The sequence below is a fragment of the Jaculus jaculus genome, chromosome 16 (assembly GCF_020740685.1).
Source record: "Jaculus jaculus isolate mJacJac1 chromosome 16, mJacJac1.mat.Y.cur, whole genome shotgun sequence".
NCBI classification, from domain to species: domain Eukaryota; kingdom Metazoa; phylum Chordata; class Mammalia; order Rodentia; family Dipodidae; genus Jaculus; species Jaculus jaculus.
Window position 1 is genome coordinate 62,688,778 of NC_059117.1, and position 18,043 is coordinate 62,706,820.

Here is an 18,043-nt window from a genome sequence, read left to right on the forward strand (position 1 = left end):
GGTAGTAAAGCACAGAAAACTAAAAGCTCCTACCTTCCAGGTATCAAAGTGCTCAGGTTTCCCTGGAAAAAAATTAGCAAAGGGGTGTGCTGCTACAGGGCATGGAGGTACCAGTGGATTGCAGTTTAATATAGGATGATTGTAAAATTACACACACGTTTTAGCCAAATTGGAATGTTATAATTTGTGAATATAAATGTGTGGAAACAAAAAGGAATTTGGAAACCTGAATTAACATTAAGGGTTTCTGCATAACTAGATAAAAAGAGAAAGGCTTAGATTGTGACCTATGTTTGTTTGTTTGTTTTTCCCCCTCTCTCTCTCAGGATTAACAGCCCTGGAATTGCAAGGTGAAGGAGCCCTGTTAGCTGCAAGGAGAACCACCAGGCAAAAGCAGCCTGTTTCCCGCCACCCACGCCGCAACATGCCCGGGGCAGAGATCCCGCGGCAGTGCAGCTGGGGCAGCTGGTGAGCCCCCTGCCCGTGGCCCCAGCGTGGCCCAGCATCGCTGTGGGCCGTGCCTCACCCCCTCCGTGCAGTGATGTGTGCCCGCCCCCGAGCCCCTCTGCTGTGACAGCCAAAGCATGACCACCAGCAGTCACGCATGCCCCGTGCCGGCTGTGCGTGGACACATGACTCACTACCCTGCCGCGCACTACCCCTTGCTCTTCCCGCCTGTCATCGGAGGACTGTCCCTGCCGCCACTGCATGGGCTCCATGGCCACCCACCCCTCAGCGGATGCAGCACGCCCTCGCCGGCCAGTAAGTACCCTGGGCACTGGGCATTCAGACCAGGCTGTCTCTGCGTCGGTTTCTCTTGGACTAGAATCTTACCACAAGACCTACACAGACAATAAGATGACAATACATGAGTGGGAGAAATATGGTATGGAATAGAAAAGGCGAATTTTGCATTAGGTGCATGTGAGGTGGCTCGGGCACCATGACCACTTGGAAACCAATGTATGCTTTGATTTAAGAGAGGTGGTATTATGAAAGCCCCTAGGGGCATGTGGGACTCTCACTTGGTTACGAGATCTCCTGTCCTGTGTAGAAACGATACCTGTACCTGTTCAGCCCATTCAGGCCTTTGCTATCATGAGTAGCTTCTAAAGAGCATCATGTCACATGATTTACAAAGTCTGCATGTTGAGGAGCTGGTGGCCCCGGCCACTGCCTGTGCCTTCGAGAAAGTTCATGTCAGTAGAGGAGGAAGGTTTAGTGTCTGGCCGGGCAGTGCCACTCATATGCTTTCTGGGTTTGTTGTTTCCTGGCTCCCAGAACCTTTGAGCAAGTCCTTCCAGATATCATACGGGCTCTTAGAAGTTTATCTTTGGCTAAGCACAGTCTTCATTGTTCTGTGATGTGCCTCCACGTTCACCTTTTTCCTGTTCCTCTCAGTGGTCCACTGGCAGAGGGAAGCTGGCTCGGCTCAAATAGGATCCCTTAGATGTTAATGTGGTGCCTCCAGAAATAGTTGGGGATGAGGGACAGAGAGATAGCTCGTCCTCACAACATGAATATTGGTTGTTTCCACTCAAATGGGATCCCTCAGCTGTTGATATGGTGCCTTCAAAAGTAGTAGGGGACGGATGGACAGACAGATGGCCAGACCTCATGACAGGGATGCTGGTTGTTTTCCAAGTAGGATGAGGATGGTAAATGTTGACTTGCTTTCCTTCTTGGAATGGCCTGATTATAATTCTTCCATTATGTGTTTTGGATTTCTATCCTCATTATGAGGCCAATAAAATTAAGTCTTTGAAATTGCTTAACGACCTCTCCCATATTTATAAGTTCAACTTGAAAGTAGAAGTTTTCACAAAGGACTTTGTGGCGATCACCAGGAATGGAAAGAGTGGCTACATGGAAAATATTTTGCTAACACAAGCACCAGTTCAAGTCCTGGGTGTCCATCTAACATGCAAATGATATTTCAAAGCAACCCTGGCTAACATGCGGACATCTCTATGAAAGGTTTTATGAGTCACCCAAGAGCCCTGGAGTATAATTCCATGCTTTATCCAGCCCAACAGGCAGCACACTGTAACACGTGTCTGTCTGTCCTCACAACGGGGGTGTACTTCATGCATATAACTAAGGAGTTAAGACATGAATTGTATTCCTTTTTATATTTTTATATTTTATATTTGGTTTTATTAACATTAGACACTCTCAGGCTGCCTGTGGCCCCAAGGCACCAATAGCAAATCCTGGCGTCTTTGCATCTTTGGGCAGCTTCTCCTCCTGGTCTTGAGGAACGTTCAGGCGGCTGTGATACGTGGAGGATGGCAGTTTAGCTCACGTGCTGATCAGTGTTTCTGAACACGTGCAGGGGCTCCTAACACACACCCCGACCTGTCTCTCCACAGCAAGGGTGATTTTGTGAATAAATTTTTATTGAGAGGCAGATGTGCCATGCGTTTGCCCCTCGTGCTCTTGATGTGCCAGTAAGGCATTGCAACCCACAGATCTGAAATATTGTTGTTTTATGGGAAAGTGCTTGGAGCCTGCTACGGAGGAGCGGGCACTGTGGTGAGTCCAGCCAGCCCAAGTGGAATGCGGCTCTGCACTGGGATCTCTGTGCTTCTAACTCCTTCCCTTAGTGGGTCAGAGGCCCAGCCTGGGGGAGCAGAGCCGTACCTACGGCTTTCACCTTCACGCACAGGGTGCTTCGTTCATTCCACAGATCTCGTCACCCTCGAGATCTAGACTGAGCCTCAATGCAACTGCCATTCTTCTAGGTCAAAACAGGTGAGATGTGATGCAGCTTTGGAAGTGGGGGGGGGGGGGTTATAAAAAAGCAACAAAAGGTTTAAAAGCAACAAAGGGTTAAATTACTGACAACAGTCCTTTCAGAGGGCTTCCTGGGCGGTAGGGGGATTGTGCTGGGGAACTCTTACCTGAGAAGTAGTTGGAGAGGAGGCAGAAAAGGGCCCCAGCACCCTCAAAGCTGGCTTTCCTCATGCCTTGATGGACACATTTTGTCATTTATTTTGCTACTATCAGAAAAAACCCTCTGGGGGCTGGAGAAATGGCCAAGCAATTAAGGCATTTGCCTGTAAAGCCCAAGGACCTAGGTTTGAATCCCCAGTACCCATGTAAGCCAGACGTACATGGTGACGTATGTGTCTGGAGTCTGGCTGCAGTGATTGGAGGCCCTGGTGTGCCCATTCTCCCTATATAACTGCTTCTTCCCCCCTCTCTCTCTCTTTCTCTCTCTCTCTCTCAAAAAAAAATAAATAAATATTTTTTTTTAAAACGCCAGTGTTAAGACACTGTTAGCTGGCCATCAAGGAGGGAATTTCCCTTGTGAAAGTTTCTCTTATCTCTTAGAAGAGTTGGGTCTTAAAGTTGCCCATAGACATTCCCCTGGCTAAAACTGAGTCTAATGTTTTATTTATGTACTAAAATTAGTTAGGGAGATAACCAAGTGCAATAGATTCTCAGTGAGTAGCAGCATACATACTGGGGTAAAAAAGGAGGAGTTAGTATTTCATAAAACAGGGGTACATATACCAGGAAATGACTCATGGGAGACTGTGCCACTGAATGGTGAGACTTACTGGTTCATAACCTGTCACCATCTGCATCTGCATGTTAACCAGAAAGAATAAATTCTCCTGCCCCCAAAATGAGGTTCTGTAGTACCATGTAATTATAAAGATTCTAGAACTTTCTATATCAAAAGCTGTGAGAACACTTTCCATAAAGCCCATTCCTTACACTTCTCACATTCACTTCTAATTCCCTGGTCCAGAACCTAAACACTGTGTACCTAACTTCTGTCTCTGGCATAGTGTCCCACACTTAAAGGTCTCCTCACCAGCCCAGGTAGTACATTCTCTATCTAGTACTCAAGAGGTTCAAGAGTTCCAGGGCTGCCCGGACTCTACAGTGAGATCCTGTCTAAAAAAAAAAAAAAAAAAAAAAGTTATGTCGCCTGGAGTGTGGCTTTGCAGTTAAGACACTTGCCTGCAAAGCCCAAGGGCCCAGGTTTCATTCCCCAGGACCCACATAAGCCAGAAGCACAAGGTAGTGCCTGTGTCTGGTGTTCATTTACAGTGGCTGGAGGCTCTGTTATGCCCATTCTCTCTATCTACCTCCTACCTCCTCCTCCTCCTCCTCCTCCTCCTCCTCCTCCTCCTCCTCCTCCTTCTTCTTCTTCTTCTTCTTCTTCTTCTTCTCTCTTTCTCTCTCTCTCTCTCTCTCTCTCTCTCTCTCTCTCTCTCTCTCTCTCTCTCACCTCCCTCTAATAAATAAATAAAACAAAAAATATTTTTTTAAAAAGTTGTGCCCTTGACTCTACATATAATTTATAGTTGTCTGACTTCTCAGATTTGTATTTAACCAGCAGTTAAAACATTTCTAATGGTGGGACAATCTTTTATAATAATCACTTTTAAATCTCTTGAGAATGCAAGTGGCTGTACATGAGAAAGGAAATATGTGCCCTAGAGGAGTGGACCCAGATGTCTTGAGGGTCCTGTTCACTCCGCAGGGCGGGAGTGTCTGGGATTGTCTGGACCTGGTCTCATCTGTTCCTGGCCAATTTTCAGGCAGGTAGCTGATGATGGCTCTGCGCTTTTGCCAATTGGCTCTTGGCATGCCTACATGCAATTCAAAAGGAAAGTTGTAGCTACTTCCCAGAATGTCTGTGCTCTAGAACTTTATACCCTAAAGAAAAGGAGAGACGTGAACTTGGAGGCATCTTGTGCATTTGCCTTCGCTTGTCATTACATTCTGACAGAATTCTCAAGTCATGGATACTCCGTAAGCACAGGCACACGTGATAAAGGGAGTTGAAATATGTGACGAGGAAAACTCCATGCACTTAGTGCCTCTTGGATGAACCACAGAGCATTTAATCTATGTCACCCTTAATATTCTTAATGGCCCTCTGACATGGCTTCCAGGCCATTAGCAGAAGCTCTATTTTACCAATAAAGATTGTGAGACTTAGAGAGAGCACAGAGCTTACACAGCCAGTCAAAGTTTGGAGTCAAATTGCAAATCCAGATCTTGGGACCCCAAAATGCATGCCTTTTCCAGTGGGTAGGTAACGTAACCCTTGGATGAGACACACAGGCATCACGTCACCACGATGTTTCAGGGTCCCTTAGAGATGGGGATGTTTAAGGGACTTCTCAACCTCTTTTCACTACTACGGAGGTGGCTATCAGGTTTTCCCATCACACGGAGGGATGTGAGAGCAGAAGCTGGTTTCAGAGGGGACAGTGCAAAGCTTGCTGGGAAGGTTGGAGAGCTGTCCGCCTGTGTCCTTCTGTCCCTTTCCTGGCTGCTCGATCATTTTATTGTTGCACATGCGTCTCTTACAGGTTGTTGCGAGCTGGCAACATTGTTAAGCATTTTGGCGTGGGAGCAGCTCTCAAAATGATCTGTTTGACTCTAGCACATTACAGTAGGAGCCTTTCCCTGCCTGTGCCAGCCATCAGCAATCACTGTCCTGTCAAAACCACACAATAGTGTGTTCACCTGGAAACATTCTTTTCAACCTTCTGTAAAGACAGGCTGTGAATTACAGACAGTTGGAAAATTACCAACAAAAGGACATAAAAGCAAGTTTTTAAGACTAAGAGGAGCCAGGTCACATAGCTCTTCCGAAGCAATGTGTGTGCTCGGCGTTAGAGTAGAAAGTCTTGTCCAGTGTGTGCTGGTCACTTTACCCAGAGGCGTGCACATGGCTTCAAACACGCGCAGACCGCCGGCAGCCAGGCCACCACGGTCATTTCTGCCGACTGACTCGCTTTGCTCATCGGTGCCGTCTTGTTTCTGCTGTTACATTTGTCCTTAAACTTCCACGAAGGCCCCACTGAACAGGAATCCTGTCTGACATAAGATGTCTGGGGATTAACATACTTTTGGTTGTGCATGGCTGTCAAACATAATAAATAGCGTGGCCCACATCCATGTAGTTTTCACATTCTTAAGCCAAATAAAAATAAACAAAAGGGGCTGGATAGATGGCTTAGCAGTTAAGGCACTTGCCTGCGAAGTCTCAAGACTCCTGTATAACTCTCCAGGTCCCACGTAAGCCAGAAGCACAGTGACGCAAACGCACAAGGGCGCACTTACGCACAAGGGGCCACATGCATCTGGAGTCCGATTCCAGTAGCCGGAGGCCCTGGCATGCCAATTCATTCTCTCTCTCTCTCTCTCTCTCTCTCTCTTTCTCTCTCTCTCTGTCTCATAAAAAAGGCCAGTCTGTTGGGCTTGCCTCAAATAAATAAATAATAATAAAGCAGAAAGTCTGGAGATATGGCTCAGCAGTTAAGGTGCTTGCTTGCAAAGCCTAAGAACCCAGGTTCAATTCCCCAGTAACCACATAAAGCCAGATGCACATGCATCTGGAGTTCCTTTGCAGTGGCCAGAGGCCCTGGAAAGCCCATTCTCTCTCTCTCTATTTATCTCTCTCTCAAATAAATAATATATTTAAATAAATAAATAAGGCCAAAGAAACTTGTTAGGAATTTGTTAACTGAGTTATAATCATTTTTCCCATTTCTTCTGACTTCAGTTACTGACTAAGGTCAGTCAACAGCTTTACCTGGATGTCTTAGATAACAGATCTTACACTTTGGGCGCATGACCCATCACATCCTCTGGACTTCCTAGTATCTCGGCAGGCTTGCATGTTATAAACCCACAAAAAGAAGCTATTATGGATTGAACCCAAGCCATTCCTTCCATCCTCCACACAAACTCAAGACATGAGTGTGCACTTTTATTATGCCCTGAATTGTTTCACGCTGTGACGGCAATGGAAGTTGTGAGCCGGGCAGACTGTTCTGTGTGGAACTAAGAATCGCTGTCCCTTTCAGAAACTTATGTCATGGTAGCAGTGCTGTCCCTACGTTTGAGTGGCTGATCCGTCTGCATCTGGACCCGGTGCATTGATGTCGCTGTGCTACCTGCCTACGTCTGAGCAGTCACACACTGAGCTTGTGATTATTATAGATTGCTCTATCTGCGCTCGCGCCAGATTGTCACAGCCAGTGCATGGTATCAGCCTCTTGGAAAGCATATGTGTAGGAGGCCATGTTACCTATGACTTTGATTTGAAATAGTCATACAGCTAGTGAATGAATGAAGGAGTGAGCGAGTGAGTCACTGAAGAAAGTCACAGTGTCAAACTGTGTAGAAAGCAAATGCTTTTCCTGTGGAGAGGAGAGGAAGGGTGTTGTTGACGGGAATAGGCGGGAAAAGGTTTGCAACAACAACCCCAGCTGCTTGCGCTACAGAAGCAGACATGAGGGTAGTCTGGGAACGAGGTGGTGTGTGTGAGCCCTGTGACCACCGTGACAACTGGATGTTTCCTGACACCCTGTGAGGGCACCCCCAGACCACGGTCTCTAGGACCTTGCAGCATCCATTTGGAACGGTTTGTCACACTCAGAGGAGAGGACGTGTGGAAGGTGGTGATGGAGCAAAAGAGGAATCTCCAGACCCTGCTGCAACCTTGAGTGAGACCTCTCCAGGTGACAGCTTCCTTTTACACTAAGGGGGAATGGTGGTGCCCTAAGAGAGATAATAGGGGGTTTTATTGACTGGTAATTAAAACTGCTTATGACAATGTCATAAGACCAAAAACTCAATAACTAATCAACACTTTTCTTCACTATGCACTATAATCACACTGTGCCCACTTCCAAGTAAAACTCTTTCTGGGGGCTAAAGAAATGGCTTAACAGTTGAGGTGCTTGCCTGTGAAACCAAAGGACCCTGGTTCAATCCCCCAGTACTCATGTAGTAAACCAGATGCACAAGGTGGCACATACATCAGGAGTTCACTTCCAGTGGTTGGAGGCCCTAGCGCACCCATTCACCTTTGCTCTGTCAGCCTCTCTCCTTCTGTCGCTCTCTCAAATAAATAAATAAATAAATATAAAACCTTTTAAAAAAACTTTTTAAAACCCTTTGGCATCATGGGACAGTCACTGTGTGGATGGTACACCATCCCAGCTTTGGGGTCAAGGGACAGTCACTGTGTGGATGGTACACCATCCCAGCTTTGGGGTCAAGGGACAGTCACTCTGTGGATGGTACACCATCCCAGCTTTGGGGTCACGGACAGTCACTCTGTGGATGGTACACCATCCCAGCTTTGGGGTCAAGGGACAGTCACTGTGTGGATGGTACACCATCCCAGCTTTGGGGTCAAGGGACAGTCACTGTGTGGATGGTACACCATCCCAGCTTTGTGGTCACGGGACAGTCACTCTGTGGATGGTACACCATCCCAGCTTTGGGGTCAAGAGACAGTCACTCTGTGGATGGTACACCATCCCAGCTTTGGGGTCACGGGACAGTCACTGTGTGGATGGTACACCATCCCAGCTTTGGGGTCAAGGGACAGTCACTGCGTGGATGGTACACCGTCCTAGCTGCTTGCCAAATGCAAAGGTCTTTCCACATGTGCATGTACTTTTCTGCATGTTTCTGAAGTCTCCATAAGACATATGGAAGATTTCACTTCTCAGAGTGCATGCTGTGCCAAGATGTTTCTTTGACTTTCAAATTTCTCCCAGGAGTGACCTGAAATCCAGCACGAGAGAGACCCTTTTGTCATTAAGTAAGCACAATGTGATACGTAATTCCGCATTTAACACAGTTTGCATCCAAGAAATACACATGCATTTTTTGTATAAGCCTTTATTATTTTCATAGTTATTTTCATAACTATCCATTTTATGGCTGTCTTATACTTTTTTCTCAATTTTTATTAACATTTTCTCAATTTTTAGCAATACACACATGTTTAAGGTGCCTCTGCTCAGAGCCACAACCTGGGTCAAAGGCTGTGCTCTTCCCTACATCCCACAGGGCCTGCAGCTCGCTTCTTCTCTATAGACAATCTCAAATACTGCTTGACTTGATACCAGCTCTGGTTGTCCTAAGTACATTTCTCTGACATTGCGGGTTTGCTTCTGTTAATGCCAAGATAGCTGTAATGTTAATTGTCTGAGATTATAAAGTCAACCAGTCAAAAAAGAAGAAAGAAGACATCTAAGGGGCAAAGTCAACATTGACATTTCAAAACACAAATGAACAGCCCTGTAATGATGACCACATGGTGAAAAGGACCATTGGCCTAAAGCACATTCAGAAAACTCCTTTTGTCAGAATGTTTGACGATCCAGGAGTCTTTGCAAGTCTCTATGGAAAACTCTGAGACATGACCCGATTCTTTGCTGATGCACCAAGGAAATCTCTTCCACAACTAAAGCAAAACTTGCAATTCAAGGCAGGAACAGGCCACTGGTGATATTGACCAAGTCTTAGTTCCCCACATAGGTCGAAATATAAATACATAAGGTGGTTTACATAGAAAATGAGTTTAAGTCAGTTTAGTATGATTCTTATATAAATATGTATGCTAGAATGTTTAAGTATCTACATTGGATGTGCACACACGTGTGTGTGTGTGTGTGTGTGTGTGTGTGTGTGTGTGTGTGTGTGTTGGAGAAAGACTAAGATTCCATACCAGGATTCATAGCACTGAAAATGCAATTTAAAAAAGTAGTATGTAGGGCTGGAGAGATGGCTTAGCGGTTAAGTGCTTGCCTGTGAAGCCTAAGGACCCCGGTTCGAGGCTCGGTTCCCCAGGTCCCACGTTAGCCAGATGCACAAGGGGGCGCACGCATCTGGAGTTCGTTTGCAGAGGCTGGAAGCCCTGGCGCGCCCATTCTCTCTCTCCCTCTATCTGTCTTTCTCTCTGTGTCTGTCGATCTCAAATAAATAAATAAATAATGAACAAAAAAAAAAAACGTAGTATGCATCAGGTATGATGGCACATGCCTTTAATTCCAACACTTGAGAGGCTGAGGTAGGAAGATCACTGTGAGTTAAAGACCAGCCTTAGACTACATAGTGAATTCCAGGTTAGCCTGGGCTAAAGTGAGACTTTACCTCAAAAAAATTTTTTAAAAGCAGAGTACATGAGAATATATATGGAATATGTACAAAACTATTCTGAATCAAAAGAAAATGACAACTGAAGTAAAAAGCAGGCACACGCTTCATTTCACTACACCTGAGTTCACATGTCCCATGTCAGCCTCACATTCTTAACCATAGACATGTCAGGCGAGGGCATCATGGAACAGAACGCTGTTCTACAGCCATGACAGTTGCAGAAATCACATGCGGTGGCAATATCAAGTGCTGGAAAAGATCAGCACACGTGGAGGTATGCTGCTGGTTATTACTTGAAATAGTTCATCTTATAAAGTGAAACATTTCAATTCTCTATGACCAGTTTGACTCCTGGATATTGCCATACAGACACTCTCTCGATTAGTAATAACACACATGGTTAGACATGTTCATAGTCCTTAGGAAAAATCAAGAAACCATCCAAATATCTATGATCGGGCAAAGACAAAGCTCAGTGGCATGGGTGGGGCGTGGTGGTACATGCCTTCAATCCCAGCACAGGGAAGGAGGAGAGCCACCGTGAGTTTGAGGCTAGCCGGGGACTATATTCCAGGTCAGAAATTCCAGGTCAACCTGGGCTAGAGCAAGACTCTACTTCCAAAAAAAAAAAATAGTGGTATACTCCATTAATTGAATATTGTTCATTGGTGAAAATGAGGTAATAGGTATAAACATGGACAGATCATGGAAATGAAATGTTGAATAACCATCAAAGTCTTTAACACTGCATATGAGATACTGCCAGTTTATACATTGCCGAAAGTGATTTTTCACCCAGCACTAGACTTGTGGCTGAGCCACTTGTGATAAAAGACAGCTTAATAAGAGAAAAGTGCAGGTTTATGGTGGATGAGCTTGAGGAGGCATTGGAACCTTTAGCAAGGGGCCTTGTAAGTGTCTTTTGAGCCACTTTGGGAAAAGTCCAATAGCAGTGTGATCGGGCAAAATGGCTGCAACACAATTCCCTGGGCATGGGGGGCTTAGCAAAGCCATTTGCTGGGTTTCTTGTGTCCGAGGTAAGGATACTGTCCCAGGGAGACCTTCTCCACGGACGGCCAGCGGCTGGCTTCAGGACAGCAGGTCAGATTTATAGCTTATTCCCGGGAGAAGGGTGAAGGGAGAGGATGAGGGGTGAGGGGCCTCTGAGCGTCGTATGCTTTCTCCAATGCCAATAGGATGAATTTTATTTTAGCAAATATATATAATCAAGAGATGATAAATACTAAATCCACAATAGAAGATATTTCTTGGTGATACCGAGGGCCCGGCAAGTGGGGAAGGGCGGGGGATGGAGAACGGGGACAGATGTGTAGAAGTGAGGTTCTGAGGGAGTCTGTGTTCACTCTTGCTGAGCTCAGAGCTTCACATATGTGTGTCACCCGTGTGTAGGTGGTGAGTGTGCATTATGAGTGTAACTCATGTCAGGAAGTGACAGGAGAAAGGGGAAGGTGGAACACAAGAACACCCTGGCAATAGCCTTGAGTGGGAAATGTGAATGCAGGAAAAAGTAAATGGGACTCTGGTTGCAACTTCACAGCGGAAAAGTTACTTAGCATCTTCAAGGCCTCAGTAATGCAAGCATGCACACACACATGTGTGCAAACACACACACACACAAACAGAGGAAAATGACTAATAAAATATTTTTTAAGTTTTATTCTTAAATTATGGTTTCATGACAATTTATAAAGTTATATAAATTAAGATTTTAAAAAATTTTATTATGTATATGTTATAACAGGTTACACTCTTTTATCCCTTTACCCCTGCTCCTGTTACCCTTGGGGGGCCTTCTAGGTGGGGTTATGGCATTCACTGTGGGGTCATGGAGGCCTGAGCCAGTCCCAGGGAGGGAGGGGGGAACCATACCTGAGAGTATTCCTACCCACTCTGTGGCTGTTACAATCTTTCCACTTCCTCTTCCAGAATGATCCCTGAGCCATGGTAGGCCTGTTGGCAGTCTGGTTTAATGTTGAGTTCTCTGTAGCTTCTAGATTTCGGCTTTCATGGGTTTTGCTTGATCACTGTGTCTGTCAGAATCACCCTGGAGCTGGTTGTCAGGCCAGCAGTAAGAGCAGTGTTCATGTCACTGCATCTTTAGCAATTTCTCCTGGACCCTGACAGACTTGGTAGAGGTTGTGTCTCTCTTGGTGGGCACTTGGCTGTCTTCTGGTCTTATTGATGGATCTTAGTTCTCTGTTTTCTCGGCCATCTGTAAAATAAAACAGATTCTCCAACCAAAAGTAACAGCAGCTTATGTTAAAGGTGGGATATGCAAAGGGCTTACATACCAACACTCTCTCAAATTAAATTTTAAAAAAATTCTTGTGGATGAAGAGGCTAAGATATGAAAGGAAGGTTCTAGACATAGAACACTCACACGCCGCCTAGTAGGGAGAAGGAAACTTGAAGATCCCTTTTCTATTAAATAATTTTGCTGTGAGTCTGAAGGGCCTTAGATCTTCTATCTCATTTTCTTTCTATGAATTTTTCATGCAAAATAAATGTGTGATGCATTTGGGAGAACAGGGATAGTAGTGCAAGCATATTTATAATTAAAAAGTAAAACTGGAGACCACATTCATGACAATAGCAATTGACTAGGGGAATCACGAAAACAAGCAATGCTTTCCAAGGCTGTTTCATAATCAGAATTAAACACTCATAATTGTGTATTAAGACTACCTAATATTCTATTTTCAGTATATTTTCATTGTTTATGTTTGGGGCCATCTGTGTGAGTTTGGGGTTCTTACAGAGTGTGTGCACACGCACATGGTGCTGGAGATCATACTCAGGACCTCACACCTGCCAGCAAGTGCTTTTCTCTTGAGCTGTGTGGTGTGTGCACCCTTTTGACATGGGGTTGTGGACACATGTATAGTAGTGCCCCCACCTCGCAGAACGCAACAGGAGGGTCAGCTGACAGGGTGGGCGTGACGCCAGTGTAAGCCACACTTCGGCAGAGCTTCCCTTGCTAAAGACTTTCTAGCGGTTGGATAGGGTGTGCTCAGTTCACTCAGATCTGTTAATCAGCACAGTCTTCTAGTCTCTTCTAAACTAGGCAGACAGTGAGTCCTCTAAGCCACATCAAAGGAGAGAGGTCAGCCACACGTGCTCACCCCAGAACCCTGCTGCTCAGAAATGAGCACACCCCAGTAATGATCACATCGATCCTCAGACGTCATTCCTGGCAAAGCCCACAGGGCATAACATGGTTGACAGAGGTGCCATCAAGAACACTATTGGGCTGGGGCGATGGCTTAGCAGTGAAGGCATTTTCCTGTGAAGCCTAAGGATCCACGTTCAATTCCCCAGAACCCACATAAGCAAGATGCGCAAGGTGGCGGTGCATGCATCTGGAGTTCATTTGCAGTGACTGGAGGCCCTGGTGTACCTATTCTCTCTCTTGTTCACTCTCTCTCTCTCTCTCCTCTCTGCTTCTCCCTCACACATAAATTATACACACACACACACACACACACACACATATACATATACACCAAAAGAACATGATCAGGTGGAGGAGATAGCTGAGCGGGCTTGAGCTCTTCCTGTACAAACATGAAAGCCTAAGACCCACCTGAGTTTAATTCCCCGGCACCCATGTAAATAGCCCAGTCTTGTGGGAACAGAAAGCAGAAAATTGCTGGGGGTTGTGAAAACAGCAAGTTCTGAAATCAAAGAGAGACTCCATCTCAAAGGGTAGAGTCGGTGACATGGAGGAGACATGTGGGGCGCAGGGGCGCCCGAAGTTCTCCTCTGGCCTTTGCACACATGCACAAGGCACACACATCTGGAATACACCACACTGCCCACAATACAAGCTAAAAAAAGAAAAAGAAGATCCAGTTCCCACTTGTGAGAAGCTGACTTGGAATGAGGTGTTTGTTTCCAAAGCAAACAGTGGTGGGCACAGACTCGTGTCAGGAGCATCGCTTGGTTCTTCTCTTTGCTCTGATGCCCTGTGGATAGAAAACTGTGAATGCCAACTGTGGGCCTTCCCCATGGTGCCCATCACACCCGGTGAGAAGTCCATGTTGCTCTCAGATGTTGAAAGGGCTTTTCAGACGAATGGAAGAAAGAGGAGGCATAAACAGCCCCAGACTGACATAATTTTCTTATCGTCTCCCACTCAGAAAACTGGCCACCCGCATTTCTTGGAGGCTCAGATGCTGCTCTTGAGAAAGTGCTCTTCCCTTGTGAGAGACAATTATTCCCCTTCGAACCCTTCACTTCCTCAGCCTCAGCCTCGCCACAGGAGGTTGTTTTTGTTTTATTAATTATTAAGTAGAAAGTTTGAATGGACACATCATGTGTTGGGACCATCATTCCCCTCCTCCCGGCCCCACTCCACGGGGATTGCTGGTGTTCTCCACGGAGCTGTGGGCTCTGAGCAGTGGGAGCAGCAGTCAGTCCTTGTTGTGAGGGCAAGGGCTCTGCATATTCCCTCCTACCTTGCCACAGGAGTTTTTGGCTCCACTAACAGCCTCTGTTTAATCCACTTCATGATGTCATTTCTCCCTCCTGGGCAAGTATCTGCTGCTGAGGACAAGGGCCCCGTCTCTCTTCTGCCTCACCGGGGTATTCTCACTGACTTGTTAATGAAGGGAAGAATCTCAAAACAGATGCCTGTGCATTTTCATCCCGGAGCACACAGGGGAGAGATGAGCAGACCCACCTAGAGCTTCTAACTCCTCACTGGGTCATGCTGCAGTGACCAGGACAGGCAGAGGCAAGTGACTTGTGTGGGGAAGGTGTCAACTCAGTATGTCCAGTCTACAAGACTTGATGACATCCAGCCTCACCCAGGAATTTTCTGGTTCTGAATTAGAGTCCCTTCAGAGAAAAAAAAAAAAAAAAACACCTGTCTCCCAACTGGCAAGGCACAGTAGCAGGCTTTGATGACAGATGGAATATTTGGGAAAAAGTTTCCTGGGTTGCCTCTGCTTCCAAAGGCAAGGAATCCTGTGAGTGTGCGAGTGTGTGCGGTTTCCATGTGTGGAGCTTGCAGAACCTCCGAGGAGAGTCGTGGAGTGCTGGTAGAGCACCGGATCCAAGAAGTTCCCGTGGAAGCAGTTCTCTTAAACAGCACTGCAGACCTGTGACCGGGGCCCAGGCTACACATTCAGAATCCAATGTGCATGCCCGGACCTCGCAGGATTAAAGGTATCTGCCGAGGGCTTTGTAAACAGCAGAACAGGAGAAGGAAGGCTTTTTGTGTAGCTCTTTAAGTACAGCTAAACAGCCTCTCCCTCTCGAGGTTAAATAATTTATAGGTCAAACAAAGTGTAGCCCCAAAGGGCGTCTCAGAAGCTCATTATTCTCAAGACTTCCTGCTGCCCTTTGAAGTGATTCTGATTGGTGGAAATCGGAGTCATTGTTGTTCTGGGGTTAACAGCTTTCAAGAACTGAATTCACAGCAAAGAGAGGTGGACATTGGCCACCGCGACTTAGATTGTTTTCTTGTGTGTCATCATGGATATTTTAGTCAATAATTTATGTTAATGAGTGGATGTATTGAATCTAAAATGTTCACAAATGTCGCAAGATTAAGCTGTCAGAATATAAAAAGAAATTCATCTAAAACCTGGAATCTGTATTGGCTTCTCTGCCTCCTGCTCTGGTCTTGGCCCACGTGTGGATAACTTCGTAGAATCACATGCGCAGGAGGAAGTCACTGAAACAATGGCTCCTGTTGTACTTTGTTGCAGGAGGAAGTCACTGAAATGATGGCTCCTGTTGTACTTTGTTGCTAAGATGGATGTGGTTGAAGACATGGCTCCCACACTCCCATTTACAAATTAATCTGAAAGGACTTTTCTTTAGAAATAAAAAAGTTTTATTTATTTGTTTGAGAAAGAGGAAGACACAGAGATAGAGAGAATACTGGGTACACCAAGGCCTCTAGCCACTGCAAAGGAACTCCAAGCGCATGCACCCCCATGTGCATCTGGCTTACATGGGCTTTAGGGAATCCAACATGGGTCTTTAGGCTTCACAGGCAAGCACCTTAACTGCCAAGCCTACTCTCCAGCCCATGCAAGGTCTTTGCTGAACAGTAAACATGATTTTATTTGTAGTGAGCACAATTAATTCTGTTTTTATTTCTTTGTATTTTTATTCATTTATCTTCAAATAGAGTAGGAGGGGAGAAAGAGAGAGAGAATGGATGCCACCACAAACTAACCCCAGGTGCCACTACGTGCATCTAGCTGTACATGGGTACTGGAGAACCAAACTCAAGTCGTTAGGCTTTGCAGACAAGTGCCTTAACCACTCAGCCATCTCTCCAGCCCTGTCTGTCTTTCTTTCTTTCTTTCTTTCTTTCTTTCTTTCTTTCTTTCTTTCTTTCTTTCTTTCTTTCTTTTATTTTATTTACATGAGAGAGAGAATGGGCACACTTGGGCCTCTAGCCACTGCAAACAAGCTCCAGACACATGGACTACCTTGTGTATCTGACTTTATATGGGTCCTGGGGAATCAAACCTGGGTCCTTTGGCTTTTCAGGCAAGCTCCTCTTAATAGTAAAAGAAGAAACAGTTTCCTTCAGGCTTCCGGGATGTAAAGCTGATGACGAAACCCAACCTCACTTGGTCTTTCTGGGAGGTCAGGAGGAGGGTTACCCCGGGCTCATGGGCTGTCATGGGCGGGGTGTGTCTGTGGAAGCTCACTACTCCCGGGCGTGACTGACTTCACCCTGCAGCCATGCTCTACGCCATGCTGAGTCAGGTCAAGGTGAACCTGAGCCTCACATGCCCAAAACTGAGCTCAGTGCCCTCCCTTTGGCGGGGAGCAGCGCAAACAAGACAGATCTATGTACATACTGAGGACATATGAGCGTCTCGGGTGCCCTATCCAAGGACCAGGACTGATCTAAAGGGCCTGTGCTGTGGTGCAGCGATGTCACCACTGGTCACTGTCCCCGTCTGTCTCTTCCAACAGGGGATCCTGCTGGGATAGGGCCATCCTGCAGTAGGTCTCTGGAGACCTGTGGTTTTGGCTTTGTTTTGCTGTAGTAACTGGGTACTGTGACTGGTCATGAGCTGTGGGTGATCAGGGCCTGTCCTGTACCCTGTTGAACAGGAATTTGTGATGCTGGGACCACCAGCAAGCTTGCTGAGGACCACAGTGACTTCCTGGGGCAAGAGGCCAGGAGTCCAGTCTGCATGTGCAAACCTTCCTCAGCACCTGCTGCTGCCGACCCTCCTGTGGAATGAGACGAGCAGTCCTGATGAGGCTCAATGAAAGAGCCTCCAAGTAAATATGGCTTCTGGCTTTTAAAGTATATATTTTTTAATATTTGTATTTAGTTATTTGAGAGACAGATAAAGAGGGAGGCTGGGGAGAAAATGGGCATGCCAGGGCCTGTAGCCTCTGCAAAGGAACTCCAGACACATGAGCCACCTTGTGCATTTGGTTTATGTGGGACCTGGGGAATCAAACCTGGGTCCTTGGGCTTTTCAGGCAAGTGCTTTAACCACTATGGCTTCTGGCTTTTTAGAGGACAAAAGGAAGCTACAAACTTTCAGTCACCATTAGACCAGACAGACAAAAGGCAGCTTCACGTCTTCTTCATGAGGCCCCGGAGTTGTTGCTAAGACCCTCAGCAGTGAGAAGCCCTTCACCACAGGCTGCATAAAGCTCTCTGCTCACTGGGCCGCAGGTATCTTCCTTGTCCACCTACCTCACCCTCTTCCTAACCAAGGATGCCGTCTTCCCCAGGAAGAGACGCCATCTGCCCTCAGTGTTTACACACTCTTAAGACTATTACAATGTGGAAGTCTTTTAAAGAATTATTTTAAAGTAAAACACAAATCCTGTTTGCATGGAATAAAAAGATAGGAACATTAGGCTGGAGAGGTGGTTTAGCATTTAAGGCACTTGCCTGCAAAGCCTAAAGACACAGGTTCAGCATTTAAGGCACTTGCCTGCAAAGCCTAAAGACACAGGTTCAATTCATTAGTATGCATGTCAGCCAGCTACATAAGGTAGCCCATGTGTCTGGAGTTCTTTTTGCAGTGGCTGGAGACCCTGGAGTGCTCTCTCTTTCTCCCCCCCCCCCACCTCTCTCTATCGGCCTCTT

At 46.1% G+C, this 18,043-nt stretch overlaps 1 protein-coding gene across 1 annotated transcript in view; it reads left to right on the forward strand.

Annotated features, from left to right (window-relative positions):
- Rarb (retinoic acid receptor beta) overlaps positions 1–18,043 on the forward strand; it is a 501,591-nt gene that overhangs the window by 128,450 nt on the left and 355,098 nt on the right. Inside the window, exon 2 of the mRNA XM_012949394.2 lies at positions 327–762. Coding sequence (XP_012804848.1) covers positions 585–762 — 178 coding nt within the window. The 5' untranslated portion in view covers positions 327–584. The remainder of the gene's footprint in view (positions 1–326; positions 763–18,043) is intronic.